The sequence below is a fragment of the Prionailurus bengalensis genome, chromosome D2 (genome assembly GCF_016509475.1).
Source record: "Prionailurus bengalensis isolate Pbe53 chromosome D2, Fcat_Pben_1.1_paternal_pri, whole genome shotgun sequence".
NCBI classification, from domain to species: Eukaryota; Metazoa; Chordata; class Mammalia; order Carnivora; family Felidae; genus Prionailurus; species Prionailurus bengalensis.
Window position 1 is genome coordinate 80,255,378 of NC_057351.1, and position 21,010 is coordinate 80,276,387.

General features: G+C 53.6%; 1 protein-coding gene across 5 annotated transcripts in view; it reads right to left on the bottom strand.

Annotated features, from left to right (window-relative positions):
• CTBP2 (C-terminal binding protein 2) overlaps window positions 1-21,010 on the bottom strand; it is a 161,891-nt gene that overhangs the window by 27,598 nt on the left and 113,283 nt on the right. The window contains exon 1 of one of the 5 annotated variants that reach the window (XM_043597812.1): window positions 8,763-12,443. The exons of the other annotated variants lie outside the window; for them this stretch is intronic. Within the exon in view, the coding sequence (XP_043453747.1) occupies window positions 8,763-10,416 (1,654 nt within the window). The 5' untranslated portion in view covers window positions 10,417-12,443. Of the gene's footprint in view, window positions 1-8,762; window positions 12,444-21,010 lie in introns of those variants that run through there. 5 annotated transcript variants of the gene reach the window in all.

The following is a 21,010-nucleotide window of genomic DNA, read 5'->3' on the forward strand; positions in this document are numbered from 1 at the left end:
GTCCCCAGAGCCGCCCACCTTCTCAGCGGGGACGGGCATTTACAGGTTTGATTTTATGCTCCCCTAACAATTTGGCAAAAAGTTGTTTTATTCATACGCTGCGTACCACTCGCTATTTGGCTAAATTTAACTGCCGTGTACCTTCCTGTTCCTTGAGCAGTGGAGGGGGTAAGTACAAGTGAACAGACTGTTTTTTCCCTTTACATGAAAAACAACTAGAAAGTTCTTTGTGTCAGCCAGCCTCCGAGTGGGGAAAACACCCAACAGCAGCATGTTTAATCACATTCAGGCTCCGTATTGCCAACACGGGCTAGTTAGTTATGGGCTCCAAGCATGATTTCTTTTTCATAAACCTAAAAAACAAAACCAAACCCCAAGCTCCTATGTACTAGCAAGGCTCCTGTGAAAGAGCTTTAGACTTCTTGACTCGTATAATCTTGGCGACAAGAAATCGGTTCCAAATGCCTGCAAATCTTCCAAGATGTGCCGGTTTTCTCTTTTTAAAAAAATGTCAACTGGGGCGCCTGGGTGGCTCAGTCGGTGAAGCGTCCGACTTCGGCTCAGGTCACGATCTCACGGTCCGTGAGTTCGAGCCCTGCTTCCGGCTCTGTGCCGACAGCTCGGAGCCTGGAGCCCGCTTCGGATTCTGTGTCTCCCCCTCTCTCTGTCCCTCCCATGCTCATGCTCTGTCTCTCAATAATAAATAAACATTTAAAAAAAAAAAGTCAGGGGCGCCTGGGTGGCGCAGTCGGTTAAGCGTCCGACTTCAGCCAGGTCACGATCTCGCGGTCCGTGAGTTCGAGCCCCGCGTCAGGCTCTAGGCTGATGGCTCGGAGCCTGGAGCCTGTTTCCGATTCTGTGTCTCCCTCTCTCTCTGCCCCTCCCCCGTTCATGCTCTCTCTCTCTCTGTCCCAAAAATAAATAAAAGTTGAAAAAAAAAAAATTTAAAAAAAAAAAAAAAAGTCAATCTTCTTTGGAAGGTTAATCACCAAATGCAATACATCTAGGGTGTGGTTCCCCTGCTGCCCTGGCCCTGGGCCCCCTTGGGTAGCTCTGCTCCTCGGAAAGCAAATGCAAACAGGAATGAACACCTAGATACCCACAGGCGGTAGAATGAAGGGGTGGCTGGACCCCTACTTCACACGCGCGCACACATTTGCACTCAAAACGGTTCAAACTTGGCTCTTCTGGATGGAAGAAGTAATGCTGTCAAACCCTTAGACAGAAAATATAGGCATAAATCTTCATGACCTTGGATTAATACCAAAGCACAAAGCAAGCAAAGGAAACAAACTGGACTTCATCAAATGGAAAAACATTTGTGTTTCAAGGTCAGTATCGAGAACATGAAAAGACAGCCATAGAAAGGCAGAAAATACTCGCAAGGCACAAATCTGATACCAAAAGCCAGTGAGGACTTCCCGTCTGCTTCCTGGGCCCCGGGTCCATGGGAAGACCCATGTCAAGCCCTGGGGTCAATGAGGTCAAATGGAACCTGGAGAGCCCCAGGGTAGAGCACAGATCACGTGGGAGAGCAAAATGGCAAACAAGACACATGAAAAGATGCTCCACATCACGAATCATTGGGGAGTTGCAACCCCAAATCACAAGATGTCAATTCACACCTGGTGGAATGGCTACCAACAAGGAGACAAGAGACGAAGGGTGCTGGCGAGGGGGTGGTAAAAAGGAAACCAGGTTCGCCGTTAGTGGGAATGTAAATTGGTCCGACCACCGTGGAAACCAGTATGGACGTTCTTCAAAAAATTAAAAATAGATCCGTTATAGGATCCAACCATTCCACTTTGGGGTATATGTGCAAAGGGCAGGAAAACAGAATTTTCAGATGTATGCGCTCTCGTGTTTATCAAAGCATTATTCTCGACGGTCAAGATGCGGAAACAACCTAAATGCTCCTCCACAGATGAATGGATGAAAAAAGATGTGCTCCGTGTGCACAATATTACTCAGCCACGAGAAAGGGGGAATATTCTCCCATTTGCGACAACACGGGTGGCCCCTGAGCACGTGATACTACGCCGGAGAAGTGAGACAGAGGAAGGCAAGTATGTGTAACCTCAGATATAAGTGGAATCTAGGAAGGTTAAACCTGAACAACCCAGAAAGTACAATGGTGGCCACCGAGGGGTGGCCAGAGCATAGGGACAAGAGTGATAGCGTTTCACGATGCAAACTTGCAAAAAGCGTAAGCCATAGAGATCTAACGCTCAGTACGATGAATTTAGACGACACTGTATGGTAATACCACTATATCAGCAATCACATTGCCATATATAAACGTATCAAAGTAACACCTCAAACTTGCACAACATAACACGTCCGTCCGTCATATATATGCAGTTAAGAAAATAAAGAAAAGGTCACATGAGAAAGTTGATGGTCGGGGAGCCTGGGTGGCTCAGTCAGTTGTGTCCAACTCTTGATTTTGGCTCAGGTCATGATCTCATGGATTCGTGAGCTCAAGCCCCACACTGAGCTCTGTGCTGACAGCGTGGAGCCTGCTTGGGATTCTCATTCTCTCTCTCTCTCTGCCCCTCCCCTGCTCGCATTCTGTCTCTCTCAAAATAAATAAACTTTAAGTGGGGGGGTGGTGGAGAAAGAAAGTAGCGTGGTGAAGGGCTCAACCAGCTTCTCCTTTCCTTAGGCAGATGATTGCACCAATACTTACCCCGACTATGGATTTGGCTCAGCCCCTTGTGTCCCTAACTCTGCAAATCTTCCAGGGAAATTTGGCTGTGTGGTTGGGACCGCTGCCCCTTTGAAAGATTTGAGAAGTAGTCACCCCTGGAGGAGTCTGAAGATAGGAAGAGATACTGAGACACAAAACTATTCTTTGGAAGCCGAAGCGGAGTCTTCTAGCTTACTCCTCGAAGGCAGGGCTCGTGAGGGCGGAGGAGGCCCCACTCTTTCTAAAACAGGAAGACAGAATGGCCTTCTAGAGATAAGGCACAGCCAACCTGTGCCGGGAGACTTCGGGCCCGCTCGGGTCACTCCGGAGAGGGTGTGGCGACAGGAGCTCAGGCAGAGGTGGCCAGTGTCCCGGGGAGGTCCAGGCACCAGCTCCTCCCATGAGAACACGGCACAGCTCTTCAGACTAACTTGGAGGAAAACACAGCAAAGACTAACCTCATTAACCCCCCTCTGTGTGTCCCACACATTAGGCAAAAGCCCTGTGGGGACCCTGCAGCCCTCCAAGAGGGCCAGAAGCCCCCGTCACACAGAGGGGTGGGGACTTCCTTGCCGTTAGGCAGAGGACTGGAGTTCAAACCCAAGTACCCAGGCCACACTCCCTGTGTGATCGCCGACACGCACCTGTGCAGAGGGGGATGCAGTTAGCAACACAACGTTGGAGGGTGAGCTGCGTAAGAATGAAGTTCATAGAAATTCCCAGACACCCAGATTTGGGAAAGGCCCGTTAAGCTCTAATGACTCTAGCCTGGCCTCTGAGCCCCCAGTGCCCCTCAGCCCAGAGTCCTGCCTCCAGCCTCAGAAGTGAACAGGACAACCATTCCCGAAGCAGGCCCAGTCTCTGGCCAAGGCCACACAGGTTTGAGGACCTCAACACTCAAGTCACTTCTTCCTATGCCTGCTGCATGCACACACGCCCACAAGGCAGGTTCGATTCCTACCCTCATGTGGCAGACCCGGACGAAGAAACTGAGAACTCCATACACTTACCAAAAGACACACAGCAGGCTATAGACGTCCCAGCCATGCATTCAACCACCCTGCTATGTTCCTGGGCTGCAAGGTACATGGGTTTTCTAGGAGCTCGATAAGAACTGAGAAATTCAGGGGCGCCTGGGAGGCTCAGTCGGTTAAGCGTCCGACTTCAGCTCAGGTCACGATCTTGCGGTCTCTGACTTCGAGCCCCGCGTCGGGCTCTGGGCTGATGGCTCAGAGCCTGGAGCCTGTTTACGATTCTGTGTCTCCCTCTCTCTCTGCCCCTCCCCCGTTCATGCTCTGTCTCTCTCGGTCTCAAAATAAATAAACGTTAAAAAAAAAAAAAAAAAAAAAAAAAAAAGAACTGAGAAATTCAGACTCTGCCCAGTAAGATCAGCTATAGGAACAAAAGGTGGTATGGAGTTCGGGTTCTGAGTTTAGTCCGAAAAGGAGAAAATGACCGAGATCCAGATTCTTCTGGGCGCTGACAGATGATCATTCCCACTCTGGGCAAACAGTCAACAGTGATGACCGGGAATGACCCCCGGGAATGACCCATCAGTCCAGGTGAGCTCCAACAGGGGTGGGAATGGTGGGGTCTCCAAGAGGAACGGCTGCATCTAGGCCTCGAATGCAGAGGCCAGGAGCAGGTGACCACAGAGGGAGGGGGCACCTTGAATTTGGAGAACAATGAACCGAAGAGCCACATTTGACTCCTAAATGTGCACAGGGGCCAGCCTGAAAGACGGGACAAAAGCTGCCATTTTTATGGGCACAGGGAACGCATTTTAGGGGTTTTCCTCGCTTGGGAAGGCTGAGCTGTCAGCACCTCTGAAGTGCACGGCTCCTTCCCGAGCTTGATTTGTAAGGGAGGCAACTGTAGAAAAGAGGGTCCTGGCCAGAAAGAGAGATGAGAACTGGCTGAGTGGCCTCACACAAGTCTCCTTCCTGCTAGAAATTTCTTGGCCACCGAGGTACAGACCACTCTGTAAGAAAACAAGTCCCAGAGTTGCCCCGAGGAGGGGGGTCACAAAACAACAGCCCGGACTCTAAGAGCCCTTGCAGGCTGTGACTCCTGCACACAGGTCTTTGCTCCCTCACACTGGCTCGAGTCATGTGCTCTCCCTCGACCTCCCCACAAGGTCTGCATTTGATGGCTGTCCTCGGGTTTGTACTGTGCCCTCAGCCTTTCCCTCCACTGCACACCATGTCCATAGACAAGTGTTCCCAACCACATCGGGCTCCCAGAAGGCCCCCGCGTGGCCCCTGGTTTCACATGGCAGCACGCCCCACCCCTGACAACACCCCGGGCTGTGGAGCATCTGAGGACCACGCTTGGGTCTTACACGATTGCGAGCGTCAAAACATCTGACTTGGGGCTCAGCACACAGCAGGGGCACGGTCAGTGCTGAAGAATCGTGCCCAAGTGCAAAGCTCACAACCTGCCTCACTTGGTCCACGGTCTGTGTTCAGGAGTGTTAAGGGTCTCCCTGCTTCCCTCACTCATCTCTTTAGTCAAACGGCAAGATCTCGCCAAAGTAATGCTATTCAGCAGAAGGGATGGTGTCAACCTGGTGTCCTGCCGGGTCAGCTCAGGGTCACAGTCCCCAGATCCCCATCCCGCCCCTCCCAGGCTGGCTCTAACCTGGGGTAGGGAATAGTGCGAATGGCTGGCACTGGGTGCCTCTGGGGCCTCACCGTGACCTCCCTCCAGCCCGATGGTTTGAGAGTCCTCACCCTCAAGACCAGGGAATCGCCTCCCTGCCCACCTGTCAGCACAGACCTTCATATGCCCAGGGCCCCTCCACAAAAACCAAGGACCGGGAAGGAATCACCAGGTGTGCACGGCCCAATGCTCTGATTCTGTTGAGACTGGGGTTTTCCCCTGGTTGGGGGGGTAGGGGGGTCCCAGCTTCCTACCCAGCAGGCCAGGTGCACACACATGTCAGTGCCACATCCAACCCCGCCACACGCGTGACCAGCTCTGATGGCGGAGAACGTGGGGACAACCACCCATCTCCCCACAGCCCCAGTGGAAACGGACCTTGGACGGGTCCTGAAAGGTCCTCGGGGCAGCGGCCCCCGCTACCAGCTGGGGGTCACAACGCTTAATGAATCCAGCTGCATACAGAAAAAAGCCTGGAAGGAAACAGACAAGCCCCAGAAAGAGCGAGCCCTGCTGCATTTCTCATCTGCAACCACGAGCGCTGGGCGTGCTCTGGGTGAGCCCTCCGCAGGCTGTGTGCTCTGTCGTGTCCGGGGAAGACAGATTCCGAAGATGGCTGCAGTGCCGCTGTTTACAGGAGGCGCCCTGCTGCACTGTCACAGAAAGGGCTCAGTCGACACCACGTGATGTGGGGGAGGGGGCACCGCCGGGTTGCAGCCACTGCCGGAAGGTTCCGCAGTTTGTGCCACACAGTCAACCAGGTCAGCGCGTGAGCCACAGCAGGTGCACCGGGGGCCGATGCTCACGCAGGTCTGATGTGCAAGCCCCCTAATCCCGGGTCACGTGGGAATGGCGGGCTGCACGGGGGTCCCTCCTCATCTGGTCACCCTGAACTGCCACGGACTAGCAAGCAGCCTGGTATTTATACCCACAAAGCCGGCCGAGATGAAGCAGGTAGTTCGTGGACTAAGAAAAGCAAGTAGGTGTCCCCACATCCAAAGCCCATAAAAAGGAAACCAGGCACTGAAGCCCTAACACGCAACCCACCGGAAACCTACAGATTCCCTCTCCAAAGAGAGAGAAGACAGTCCCCCTTCCTGGCCTTCCCTGCTCCTCCAGATCACCCGGAAACCTTTGCAGTTAGGTGAAGACCAAGACGAAGAAGATTTACTACTCCTGCTGGCCGTGTCGCAAGTGACCACGGCGGCCAGAGCTAGATTTGAAGATGGCCATTGCCCAGCTCAGCGGGCAAGCGAGGACCGCGGGTTTCCAGACTTGAGGTCTGTGCTGCTTCCCTTCATCGTAAACGTTCCCCTCGAGGCGGGGGGGGGGGGGGGGGGGGGGGGGGGGGGGCTGCCAGGAGCTCGACTATAGGTTCCAACCGATCGAAAGGCGGCTGTTGATTCTATGAAGCCTGCCACCCACCCCAAATGCCACTTCTGCAGGCTGCGAGCTCCTACCCCCGGGTCCCCGACATGCCACTTTCAGGGGAGGGTTATAAAGACACACTGCATGTACGAGAAGGGACGCGGAGGAAGACGGCTGCTACGGGCTAGATCATCCGACAGAGAAATTTATTTGCTGGCAGACTTCCTACTTCAGGCTTCCTTGGCACTGGCTCACTGCCACGCAAATGAAACAAAAATCAATATCCTTTGGTCTGCAAAGCAGTGTGTTAACAATCAGACTCCAAACAACTTAAATAATATCCCTTACCCCGGACCCAAATAATGGGGAATGTTTTCGTGAGAAGGCGGTGCAAAACAAACAGGAAAAAAAAAAAAAAACCAAAAAACAACCAAGAAAATAAGGCAGTTTTACAGGTCCTCCTTCAGCAAAACCTTTCCAGGACTTCAATGAGGAGATAATCTTTCTGTGATTATGACCAAACCCTCTCGTTGCTTAGCAACACATAATTAAGGAATATGTTTTCAGATCCGCTTTGCAAGCCCGGCCATTATCAGATGGAATTACTGGAGCAACAAATGTCATCGCCATGCAAATTAGTTGGTTGCAAAGAAAGAATGTTTGGGAAGGAGGAGGTGCACACGCTCTTGGTGTGTGCATCTGACTTCCCTCCCGTGGTCCATTGATCTTAAAAAAAAAAAAAACCCGTAAGTCAAATACATTGTATGATCAAACTTAAAACAAACAAACAAACAAAAAACCCCACACACAAGACAAAACCAGAATCTACGGCGCGAGACAACAGAAAACTCCAATTGCTCAGTCCCGTTTCGGAAAGAAGAAAGACACTGCGAACGCGGGTGGATCCGAAAAAGCAAAGTAGCCATTTCAGTCCCCTGGTAGCCACCAGGTCGCCAGCTCCGCGCACAAGATAGATGAGCTACTTCAGGGTTTCAAGATCAGGCTCCCACAGCTCTCGAAGGGGTTATTTCCAAAAAGGCGCATCCTATTTTCACACAAGTCCCTCCACCCGAGCATTCTAGTTATTCAGAAAACAAAAATTCATTTAAGAGGGGTTTAGTTTTCTAAACTGGGGAGGCAAGAAGGAAGAAAGGAAACGGATGTACAGCTTGAATTAGCAGCAAGGATTTTACAGTTCAAAGTAAAGCGCTGTTCGGGGGACGTCCACCCGGAACCTTACCCACAATGCCCGAGGAAACGCACGTAATAAATTATACTTGTCTCCTGCTTTGAAGACAGCCACCTAGGATGGTTCTCTCATTCCTCGACTTGAAAGTATATTGTTCCCTACAAGTCAGCAGAATTCCCAACCAACTGTATTCCAATGAGATTAAGTCTGTTTTTGAAACAGGGAGTTCTCAGGGATTTCGTTCGTCATCTCGCTTTAACACGCAAGTCTGGCAGCACACCAGATTTTAGCTCTATGGTGGGTGACAGTCCCACCTCTGACGCTGTACAGAGACACGTCAGGGCTGGGGGGGCGGGGTTCCATGCTAGAACATACTTCTAATGGCAAATGAATGATCAACGATTTACAGGAGGCACTGGATAAACACCCCTGCCTTCTCCAAAGCCACCGAAGGTGAACTGGAGAAAACGTCACACACACCCCCCTCCCATGGGCCAACGGTTTCATTCTGTCCTGAATGAAGCCTGGGTTTCTCCCAGATACACCGTTGTGGGTCATCACCATAAAGGCAAGTTCCCTAAGCAACCTGAGCTGAACTAGAGACACAGGAGGGTGCTGTCCCAGGGGGTCCGCCTGAAGGCAAACCCGCGTCACCCAAGCGAACCTGTGTCAACTGGCTAGCTGTGGCCAGCTGCCTCGCCCGGGAGTGTGTGCGGGCATGAGGGCGCAGGGGCTGGTCTCTCCAGGCGTGGCAAGAGAGCAGGAAGAGCGTGAGGCCCCACCGTCCTGTGCTCAACCTCTGCCCGCACCATCCCCTCACCGTCCCACGAGGAAGGGCAGGGGTGGGTTCATTACTTGGTTCTGGAGCGAGCATGGTGGAGACGATGATGGGGGCGCCCGTCCGCCGGGCCACCTTCTGGTAGGGCGAGTGAGGCGTGTGGAGGCTCTGGCCGGCTGGCGGCAGGGTGGACGGTTCCACGGGGACACCGGGCTTCCGCAAGAGCTGGGGGCTGCCATGGGGGGTGGGCAGGGGAGACGCGGCCCCAGTGCGTTCCCTCTTGAGCAGCTCCATGGGCACCGTGTATGCCGTGGAGTAGGCCGTTCTGGGGCCTGGGTGAAGGGGAGGAGCCGGGCCCGGGTAAGTTAAGGCCACCCCGGCCTGTGGGGGGCACGTGGGGCCCGGCCGTGCTGTCAGGGCGCAGGGGGTGGGTGAGCCGTACCCAGAGTTGGAGGGGAAGGGGGGCGCCTGGGCGCCCACCCCGGGGGCAGAGTAGGTGGCCGCCGTCTCCAGGAGGTGCTGGGATGATGGTGCGCTGGAGGGGCGGCGGGCTGGGTCTCCTGCTCGGGGGGATGCCGCCTGCAGGGGACCCACGGGCTGGGGCTGCGAGGCCGCGGCGCCCAGAGAAGACAAGTCCCCGTGGAGCTCGCTTCGGTGGCTGAAGCTGCTGGAGCGCACCCGGGGGAGGGGGCCCACCCGGCCCTGCCTCCGCAGGTGCATCTCGGTCCTACAGCCGGCGGCCAGGCGGCTCAGCAGGCGGGCCTGGCCCAGGTTGGGCGCGACGCACTTGATGTCCGCGTCCTCCATGGTGGCCAGGACGGCCGGAGAGTCAAAGCCCTGCTGCAGCAGGGCCACCAGGGTGGCCTCCGCCACCCCCTCGGCCCGCAGGAGGGCCAGGAACTCAGGGAGCGTGCTCCTCCTGCCGCCGGGGCCCTGGAAGGATGGCAGGACCGCCTCGCAGTTCTCGTAAACCAGCCCGGAGACGCTTTCCCGGGCAGGCCCGTAGCCTCGGTTCAGGGCTCCCGGGGCCACCCCTGGGCCGCCGTCCGGCGCCGCGGCCGTGCTGGGGTCCACGACCAGGCAGGTGGGGGCCGCCTGCCTGGAGAGGGCGGAATCCACAGGCCTCTCGGCGACGTCGTTGTAGATCTGGCTGGCGGGGTAGGCGGGGGCCTGGGCCGAGAACCTGCCATCGAGCAGCTCCCCCGCACAGTGCGTGGGCGACGGGGCCCGGCTCTGCGTCCGCTGCCCCTGAGCCACCCCTTTACCCGCGGGGTCCCGGTACAGGTGGCCGGCATCCTGCAGGGCGGGGACCCGGCCTTGCACCTGATCCCATGTCAGCCTGCCGCCGGTCACGCCGTAACCAGGCAGCGACCGGCTGAGTCCCGGGTCCCGCGGGTGGCGAGCCTCCTTGGGCACCCGGGCGGCCGCGTCGCCGTAGTAATCCCGCGGCAGCAGGGCGCCCCGGCCAGACATCAGCGCCTGTCTGCTGTCGTAAAAGGCGAAGTCGGCGACGGGGCTCTTGCTGCCAGCCACAGAGTTGAAGAAGGCCTCCCGGTAGAGGAAGGGCTCGCCTGCGCCCTGGGGCTCGTACCACGGTCCCGCCGTGCCGCCGTCCGCCACGGAGCTGCTCCTCGCCGGGGCCTCGGCCACCTCCCAGGGGCCCTCGTACCACCCGGCAGCATCCCAGCTCTGGGACCGGCCGATGGGGACCTGCCGGCTGGGGACCGGCATCGGGAAGGAGGGACGGCGGCGGCCGAGGCGGGGGAGGCGGCCGGTCTCTACGAATCTTCAGTGACACGCATCACGGCCGGCCTGCTGCATCCGAACCCTTCCCGGACGGCAGGAAAGACCAACTGGGGGTTTTCTGTTTCAAAGTACGGCCTAAATTATTAATCCTCCGAAACCTTAGTAGGCAAAACACAACACTCACGGTAACTTCGCCTCACTCCCCAGCTGCAGCACCAGAGTCCCGGGGACGAGGCTGCGCCCAGCTCGCCGGCCCCCCTTCCTCCCGGCGGGCGAGCTCACATGGACCTCGGCTCTCTCAGCGTGGGGATTAGGAGCTAAATAAAACCCCTAAAGCTTTTGTTCCATGTGACATCTCGTTAGTTAGACGGAGGAGGAGGGCTGAGGGCTCCAGCCAAGCCTCCCGACCCACGACTGGGAATTATTTTCACACTGAAGCCCTGGCTTATCTCCTTCGTCCTCACCAGGGCACTTTTGGGATGAGCACCCCCACACCCCCCGCCTCGGATCGCCTAAAAGTGACAGAAGGAAAATAGGAAAAGACTGCTTTAATGTCAATTCAATCTTAATCCAACCTGATGAAATGTTAATCCACTGCACACGGCTAAGAACAAATTCAATGTGAACAGGCAGGCAGGATAAAAAGGGGAAAAAAACAATCTCATGCACAATTCTAGAACACGAGGTACCCTGAGAAATGGGCCAGGCCTGCAGCCCGATGCCCCGCCGATAGTGAAATCTGGCTCTGAGAGGACTCCGGGGTTACCAATCACATGAGTTCTGCTGCTCAAGTCCAAATGCATTCTTTGCCTTATTATCATAAAACACCAAACCCTCCATCCTGCCAGGGACAAACAAACAAACAAACACCTGCGGTGTGTGATCTAGAATTTACCATCTTAAGGACTACGACAGAAGGCCACCTGGGTGGCTCAGTCAGTTAAGCCTCTGACTTTGGCTCAGGTTGTGATCTCACGGTTCTTGAGTTTGAGCCCCGCACCGGGCTCTGTGCTGACAGCCTGGAGCCTGCTTCGGATTCTGTGTCTCTCCCTCTCTCTGCCCCTCCCCTGCTCATGCTCTGTCTCTCTCAAAAATAAACAAACATTAAGAAAAGAAAACTTAAGACCGCAACAGAGGTCAATGACTAAGCCCTGACATTAGGAAGCAAAACCGGGAAGCTTCTGCAACTTAGGTGTGCCTTCCTTCATATCTGTTCGCAGGGAAAGTGTTCTTCCAGCAGGCTCGGCGAGCTTCGATGTTGGGGAGGCTTCTCCATAGTCCCACGGATTAAGATCCTTACATGGCTCAGAGGGACTTCAGGCACAATAACACAAAGGACAACAGTTACTTAATTTCGATAAGGAACGGCCCACCTCTGAGCATTCAACCATTTCTTTAAAGAGAGAGAAGGGTCCCAGAGAAACAACACAGAGCCAAGCTACAGGTTCCCCTCCTCCGACCACGGGAGCCCATGACACCGAACCCACCACAAAAACAAAAGCTCGTGATCATGATGCTGCAAAGGCGCGTGCCGTTGAGAACCTTTACAGACGAGACACTGTGCGCGTCTGCAGCCGTTAAACCGGACTGCTGTCTTCACCCACGTCTACGTCAGATTCGATTTTTCACTTACGAAAAACACCGGTCGTTAAAAAAAAAAAAAAAATTTTTTTTTGGAATGAGAAATACCGAAAATTTACCGCGAGAGAGGAGAAAGTAGGTGCAAATCCTACTTTGAACTGGGGGTGCGTGGCAACGCGAGACAGTTTAAGGGAGCAGGGCTCTATCCCATCTCCTTGTGTCCCGGTGCACACGGGCATACCAAACGTGGGGACCGGCTCTGTTTATACCAGCGCTGTTCCCCCAGAGCTCTGTGGCCACCCGCGGACTGTTGAGAATCCGCGCCAAGGACGGAGCCCAGGAACCCAGTCTGTTACCACTTCTGACCCCCAAAACACCAACAAAGCCTCAAGGTATCTGGAAACATATGCTGGCAGGAGGAGACCCAAATCTTCCCCCGCGATCCCCTCCTGGGACGCATGGGGGAACAAAAAAAAAAATTAACAAGCCACACTGCCGAACGTAGGGTTTCCGCGTATAAAAGCAGCCTGCTGGTGCCAAGGTCAGTAATTCCTCTGCTGGCACGTTGGTGCCCATGGGCTGAAAGGCCTGGCTGGGCAGGCAACGAGGAAACAGGCCTGGCCACACGCAACACAGTATTTACACGCCTCCCCAGCAGCCCCGGGAAGTGTCCGCTTAGAAGACCCGTCCAAACGGACGGGAGGGCGGTCTGGAGCCCACAGCCAAATGGAAACAGCGCTATCTGGTTACAGCAGATCACTTCCCCGCACGGCTGGGCTGGCAAGCTGGGCAGGCCCACCGTGGGCAGGTTCTCACCGCTCAGGGCTGCGGAGGCTGGGGCGTGACACTCGGGACCCTTCTCAGACGGAGCACAGGACACAAGCTGGCACGTCTATCAGGTAGGTCACACCTCAGCCTGACGGAGGACACGGGCCAGACACCCCCGAGAAGCCCCGGCCCACGTCTACCTCGTCACCTTCCCCTTCCGGTCTTGGGTTTTGTGGCCAAAAGGGGGAGGGGTGGGGACTCTGCCCCACCGTCAACACTTCCACCGGCTGGCCGGGCAAGACGGGAAGAGCAGAGGTGACCAGAAACAAGGCCTCTCTGGTGTCACGTTCCTCCTACCGTTTCCTTCTTAGAGGACGTCCACGTTGGTCAATGTCTGCACCAGGCCCCGTTCCAGGTGCTCTGGCCCCAAGTGACTCTAGAAGCAGCTATGATTATGTCACATCCCAGTCACCGGGGATGGAGCCAGGGGCCCTGTCCTGGGGGTGGCCACAGGGCGTGGGACGCAGATCATACACGGCAGAGCAAACGCTCTGCTTTCCAGAATTCCCTGCGCTGACCTTGGGTCACGCTGCCCCGCTGCTGCCCGAAACAGGAAACCTCGTTAGCACAGTAATTCTGTCATTTTGCTTACGATTTTCCAGAATCCCCAGGTACTGAAGAGATCACCTACAAAATTAAGTGCTAGAGTATCAGAAAGGAACTTCCTGAACTTGGGCTGTTCCCGCCCCTCGGCGTGGGGAGCACTGGGCTGCAGTTGGAGTTGGGGCCCCCCCCTCGGTTAGTGGAAGGTATAAAACCACCTCAAGCCTCAGGATTAGTCAGTCCATCGTGCCATTTCCTTTCCTTCCCATCTTGTCACGAAGAAAACGTTAACACTGTGTGGTGCTGGCCTGAGAGGCTCCACTCCTGGTACAGACACATCACTTCAGAGGTGAGCGCGTCAGCCCTGGAGTGCACCTGCTCACCCGGCTTACAAATACCTCATTTAAGGTTCAAGTTCTCTGACTGAAGCAGGACCGTCTAGAAGAACGTGCACCCAACAGCTCCTATGAAACCAGTAACGGGTTTCTGAGAAGGAGGGCAAAGTGCAATGCCAGAGGCAGGGTTGGGTGGGGGGCGGTGGGTAGGGGGGAGGCTCCAGGGTGGGCGCCTCCCCCTCCGCACGGGAATGAGGCGGCCCGGGTCTCCTTTCCATCCTCGTCCAACTCATCCCACTTGGAAGCCGCCCAAACTCACACAGCCCCGGCTCCACAAGCCGCCAAATATTAGGACAGATGTTTTCCTGTGTTAGGTGAAAACACCTGTAACTTGACTCACGCTTTCCCAAACGCTCTGGCAGATTTTTCTCAAGTGCGCTGCAGCCTCTCCAAGAGAGCCGTTTTTCTGCAAAGCTCACGTTTACAAAATAAAGCGAGATGGGCCCAATTTCTGAGAGGATAAGGAGTCCCCCAGACTTAACCCTTCAGTCCTGCAAAGAGTTTTGCTACGGAAAATTGCACCGAGGGAAAAGCCATCTTCCGAAAGTTAAGAGACAACCCAAATTCTCTTGCAGACAAAATGAACCCAAGCCAGAGCGGACGTCATAGAATAACCCAAACGGCAGCCCCGGGGGGGGGGAGGGGGGGGGTCAGATGCCAACACCCTCCCGCAAAGCCAATTCTTCATTTTCCCTGTGTGACAGATCAGAAGATGCTCTGATGATCTAGAAGGTTCCAGAAGGACAGGGAGGAGAATCAAGGAGGGCACAACCAGCCAGCTCGCCCTTGGGCAAATCACCAATAGGCATCTCGTGTTCCAACCGCTACCATGACCCAGGAAACTGCTTGAAAAGACAAGAAAAGTATGGCTCTGGGGTCTAAGCCCCACATTCATTCACAAATAAATTACACGTTTCTCAAGCATGAGGCGGAGTCACCCAATCTAACGTTTGGACTCACATGAAGGGCACTGGGTCTGACTGCCTGTCCACGGACAGCTGTGTTGTGTCCCGCCTGGTGGCAATAAATGCTTGCTCCTTCTCAGGAGGCAGCCAGGCCGAGCTTTGGAGCATTTCTGGCCAGCCTTCCATCTCTTGGTCCCCCTCCAGCCCTTGGGCCCCCAAGATCACGGCACCTCCACAAGCGAAGGTAGAAACCGGAGCCCCCAGAGATGCTCCCCTGTGCCTGCTGGGTCCCAGGACGGAAGCCACGGCAGCGCCCACGCCTCTGCCTTCCATGGGCGGCATCTCCTGGGGGACACGGCAGAGGTCGGTGGGTTACGCACTATTTTCCCGCAGAAACAGGGCCAAAGATGGGCTTAGGACATCCTGCTTCCTACTTTTAAATGTGTCCAGGCTGTGTTGGTTGTTTGTTTCTGTCAAGTGTTTTAGGATTTATGTTTCAAAACAGCTTCCTGCCTTTAGAAAAGTTTTCTGTCCCTTCTGTTCCCGCAGGGCCCCTACCAAAATAACTTCCTTGGCTGATCTCAATCGCAGGGGGCGGGGGGACCCAAGTGCACTGGTGAAATAGGAAATAGCAGAGTTTCAAGGAAGCCTGTATGTACGTTCTCATGAATGCAAAGAGAAAATGAGAATGGCCAGACAGCATTTCAGTCATCAGGGGATTGACACAGCACTGAATGCCCTCGGAAGAAAACCCCAGACCTGAAACGGGGCTGTGTAACCAAACCTACCCTTCCAAGATGAGCTGCTATGTAAACAGTCCCAGCCTTCAAGGAACTCTAGACTTAGCCGTTTATCATTGTTTAATTTTTTAAAATGTTTTATTTGAGAGAGACAGAGACAGAGACAGAGACGGAAAGGGCTAGAGCAGGCGAGGGCCAAGGAGAGGGAGACACAGAATCCGAAGCAGGCTCCAGGCTCCGAGCTGTCGACACAGAGCCCGACGCGGGGCTCGAGCTCTCAAACCTCAAGATCGTGACCTGAGCGGAAGTCGGACGCTCAACCAACTGAGCCACCCAGGTGTCCCAAGACTTAGCCATTTTAAATGAAAACAAAGGCTTGCACATTGCTCAGGACTTGATTTCTTAACTAGCCTATAAAACTCTTCTAAAAAAAAAAAGCTTATTTGAGGGAGGGAGGGGGAGGCGGAGAGAGAGAGAATCTCAAGCAGGCTGGGCTCGAACCCATGAACGGTGAGATCATGACCTGAGCTAAAATCAAGAGTCGGACTCTCAACCGACTGAGCCACTCGGGTGTCCCTAGATTATGAAACTTACTAACAGCTGTATTATGAAAATTAGCTTTGACTCCCTCTTGTGATGGGGGTAAAAGTCCATTCCTCTTTTAAAAAGGGCAGGTTTTGAAAATAAGTATGAGCTGGAGCCCTGGGCTGGGATGCAGGCCTGGGCAAGCCACAGGACAAAAATCTACCAGGAAAGCTGACCCGCACAGGATTTGCCTTCAGCAGGTGCTAGAACAAAAACCACTTGCTTCTTTCCTCTCTGTAAAAACCTCCGATAAGAGCAAAAATCCCACAAAATCTTAGCATCTCAGGTAACCCCCTAACCCACCTCAACGTTGCCACCCCCCTCACTCCATCACACTCTGTATTTTATGTGACTTAATCTGTAGTGGGTTCCCAATATTCCAGAATTCCTTCCTCTTGGCTTTGAGATGCCCCAGTCATGTCCATCCACCAGGGTCCAGCTCAAGTAACCCGCACCTCCAGGAAACTTCTTCGGTTCACTCGAGGTCTCTTGGTCCCCAAATCCAAAGAAATCTACCCTATAAGGGGAGTACGCTATCAAAGCAATCCAGGGGATGCATCAATTGGCAGAGACAGCCCTTGGTTTTCTCACTCAAGGTGATGGAGCCCTGTCCCTCCGACATGTCCTTTTCTCCACCATGTGCCTGTTCCTTCAACACATAGGCTGTGAAGGGACCAGATGGGTGTGACTGTACAGGACAACAGGACTCCACGGACAGCCAGTCCTTGCCCTCAAGGCACGTCCTGTGCGATGGGGAAAGCTGACAGGCGTACGGGGTCACCGGGAGGACCTCCGAACCCACGCCCAGGCCAAAGCATAGGCGCTCACCTGCAAGGGTCTGCGTGCGGAGGCACCAAGCTAAGAGCGCAGAGGACCTGCCGCCCGCTATCTGACGCTGCCTGGCAACACTCTGCATTGGCTCAGCCGGCTGTGCCCGGGGGCAGTCGGAAGATGGGCTGCCAAGACCTTGCAGGTGTAAAGACCGACGGTCCACCCTGCTTCGAGAAGCTGTTTCACCCATTCCGGGGTGTGAATGGGAAGGATTCTCTTGGCACACACATCTCTCCCAGCAGGACACGGGAAACAAGCCCATGGATGGTCCAGCCCCCGAGGAGCAAGTAACAAGACAAAAGAGGGAGACCACTGTGACCAGGTGCACGCACATCGGTTCCCGGAAGACTTCCCCTCCCGGTACCTCACAGCTCGGTTGGTGGTGCTGAGCCAAGTTCTTGCCTGGACCTAGACGGGCACCGGAGGCCTTTCTGGAGGCAGACGGCGTGCCCCAAACCCTGAGCTTTGTTAGAGCAAGAGTCCCATTAACGTCAGGATGCTAACATCATGGTTTGGGGAACTGAGTATGAGCTGATCAGAAAAAAGGGTCTCATCTCACAGCGTATCACCTCTAGGTCCTTCCTGAAAAAGAAGTCACAGCACAAAAAGCTAGCACCAAAGTATATTCTGGGGTTCTGGTGCCATCGTCCCCCCAAATGCCTGTAATGACACTGAGCGGTGTTGGGACCTACCCAGGCCCAGGGACATCCTCCGAATTTGTGGGGGGCACTGTGGGCTGAGCTCTCCGCTTCTTCACAGCCAGGACTGTTCTGCTGTCCTTGGACCTACTCTGTTGGAAGGAGACTGGGCCTGGGTCCGTCGGAACCCTGGTTCCTGGGAGGGGTTTACTGAGCCTGAAAGCAGACAGCCTTTCCTAAAGGTGCGGTGACCCAAGGAAAGGCACTCAAACCCAAGCAGGTTGGGAAGATAAGCCAGGTGGTTCCAGGGCACTTAGGAGGTTTGACCATCAACAGGGACACAGACAGGGGTCTGTCTGGAGCAAGAGCAAAAATCCACTGGGGTGGGGCGGCCGCTAAAACACCAGCCACCGGCCAAACACGCCACACCCCCAAAGCACAGGTGGATACGAGCGGACCGGACACGCTGCTGTTAGAAACACAGGGAGGTAAAGGACATCTGCCAGCTGCAGTCAGAGCCCCTTCCGCACACAGACAAGTTCAGAGAGAAGCCGATGTCTGTATCTTATAGATGAGGAGAACAGAGAAATACAACGTTTAACCCGATTCCCACCTGCAGAAAGCGAGGGCCTGAGTGTGGGCAATTCTACGAACCCAGCCCCTAGTTGACAAGAGGCACCCCGGGGGAAGAGTTTATCTAAACACCACACCAGATAAAGGGGAAATGTGGATTTTTATCCCTTGCAAATAACTTCCATAAAGCTTCAACCTGACCTCGCTCCCTTCCTTTACATGAGCACATGGCAGTAACACGTTCATTTATGCTTTTGGAGTTTAAAGTCGAGTCTAGTTGACTATTGTATATTTACACAGCTAACGTAATTATCGCTAATCACATAATGACTGGAAACATGCATAATTGCCCAATCCAAACATACAATTATAATGTACAGCAACATTATAAATCCCCCTTTTAAAATCCACATTTTGGGGTTGTTTACGGGTATTTATTAGAAATGATTGTGGTCTACCTAGAGATGGCCAGCTTCGATGCTGTTTCTGTAGAAAGTGCTACATACGCTTTAAAGACCGAAAAAGGCAGGGGCGCCTGGGTGGCTCAGTCAGTTAAGCGTCTGACTTTGGTGCAGGTCATGATCTCACGGTTCGTGAGTTTGAGCCCCATGTCGGGCTCTGCGCTGACAGCTCAGAGCCTGGAGCCTGCTTTGGATTCTGTCTCCTTCTCTCTGCCCATCCCCCGCTTGTGCTCTGCCTCTCTCTCTCTCTCTCTCTCTCTCTCTCTCTCTCAAAAGTAAACATTAAACAAAGTCAACACTTGGGGTGCCCATCCCCCACTTGTGCTCTGTCTCTCAAAAATAAATAAATAAATGTAAAAAAAATTTTTTTGAACAAACTCCACACCCAAAACCCAAAAAATCCGTGAAGAAATGGGCAAAAGACATGAAAAATAAATATTAAAAAAAATTTTTTTTAATTAAAAAATTACCAGAATTTGTAATTACTCCTGTATTTAACAGATGTCAGTTGGTCTCTATTTTCCCAGTATCCATTCAACGAACCTACCTTCTCACTTTTTACCTCTGCTCGTGAGGACATCCTAGAGGTAAGCAATGTCAAACAGGGCTGTTTATTCAAAGGGAGGTTCACGTCATTTCTTCTTGACATGCAGAGGAAGGGGGAAAGTCCACTCCTGAGTTATGGGATGAGGAGGGCACTAATCACAGCTCAACGGATGCAATCATTAGGACCATTTTTCCACGTGCGTGAGACATTTGAACAAAATAAAGTAAAATGAAATATCTACTTTTGTCAAATGACATTCTCCATAGCCACAGGGGAGGATGGCGTTTAGTGATTTATTCCACCATAACCCACAATAAGATGTTCCGACAAAATGTCATCGGCAGAGCCATTCTGGTATATTACGCTTCTACAAACCCAGAAAACGCTTTCCGCAAAATGCTTTCCTGGGTTACTTTGGTGATGCCGAGAGATAGTAAGCCCTCTTCTCTGACCAACAAATATCTGGGGAAAATCACACCAGCTGTGTCTAGATGTAACATAGTGAAACTCCGGTGGTCCAATTCACAAATGCGATGTATCAGTTATGCCAGCAAACTTAACGGAGGGGGAAACCAAGACTGGAACTGTCCATCAGAAAAGATGGACTGCCGTTGCAGCCCAGCTCTGACCAGTCCCTGTTATCAGACCCTACTCCATACTAACCCTGACACAACAGCACTCTGGGATTGAGACCAGGCATCGGCAAGAGCGGAGAACAAATTATCAATATCAAAATAGAACGGTTCCTTTAAAAAGAAAAATTAAAATCTGGCTTCTAAGTCAGCTTGAAAGGCCATTATTCCAACTGATTTGGATGGAGTCCCAAAGACTGGCTTTTGAGAAGCAAAGCCATACTCTGCACTGTGCTTCCATCTCGAACAAACATCCCGTGGTGGGGGTGGGGGTGACGGGAAGACGCGGCCTGAGTCAGATTCTGCCTTCCACCCTGTCTTCCCTTGGCTTCAACTCGGAACCCCAGAGGGCAGAGTGGCTAGGAGTGGCCACAGGACATTGAAGTTCAGGAGGACAGAGACCCTCAGGTTTCCAGGAGGAACGGGCTGGGCCTGGGAAGGCAGGCAGGGGTTCTGTGCAGGGGTGAGGCTCAGTTTCCACCAGACAGGCTAGGCTGGAGCAAAGGTGTTCACTGAAGAGACAGAGGGGGCTGGAGGCGGACCCAGGAGGGCCTGTCTGGAAAGGGATCCTGCAGCTGGGGATTGCACGGGGGTCTGGCGGCAGGAGAGAGGACCGAAACCTGAAGGAGGTTTGTTCCCAGAGACCAAAGAAACCAAGAAGCCAAGGCAAAGCCCCTATGAGCCCAGAGTGGCTACAACACAGAAACAATTTCATGCTTTTAACCTAACAATCAGAAACAACGAGAGAGAGAGAGAGAGAGAGAGAGAGAGAGAGAGAGAGAGACAGACAGACAGACAGACGTGGTCCTGGGAGTGGGGCACTGGCAGGAAGGAGGAGAAGACTATCTGCTGGGCTCTCTGGATTTCCAAATAGAATGTTCAAGAGCAGGTAGACCGGGTTTCTAGAACAGACACTGGAGACAATCCAAAGCCAGGGATGGAGACACAGGGAAATGACTGGATCCACGGAACCGATTTGAGGGAAAGGCCAAACAAGGGGCACACATACCGCCTCCGCTGTGCCTCACTGGTAGCAGCTGGGCCGTGAGCACCTGACCCGGCCTGGAAAAATGTTAACTCGGTGTACAAATGCACCTTGGAACACCTGTTGTATTTAACAGGACAGCAAACGAGCGTTTGGGATCATGGGTTACAAGTAACACCCGAGTAACTGAATTTCAAATGTCTGTCTTGATGGTGCCCATTGAGAAATTTCAAAAAGTGTAGCTTTAACTTATCTCGGGAATGCCGTTCACAGGTGAAGCAGACGCTGAAATTTCGGTTATAAAAAGTGGGCGGCAGGTGGGTGAACCATGCTGG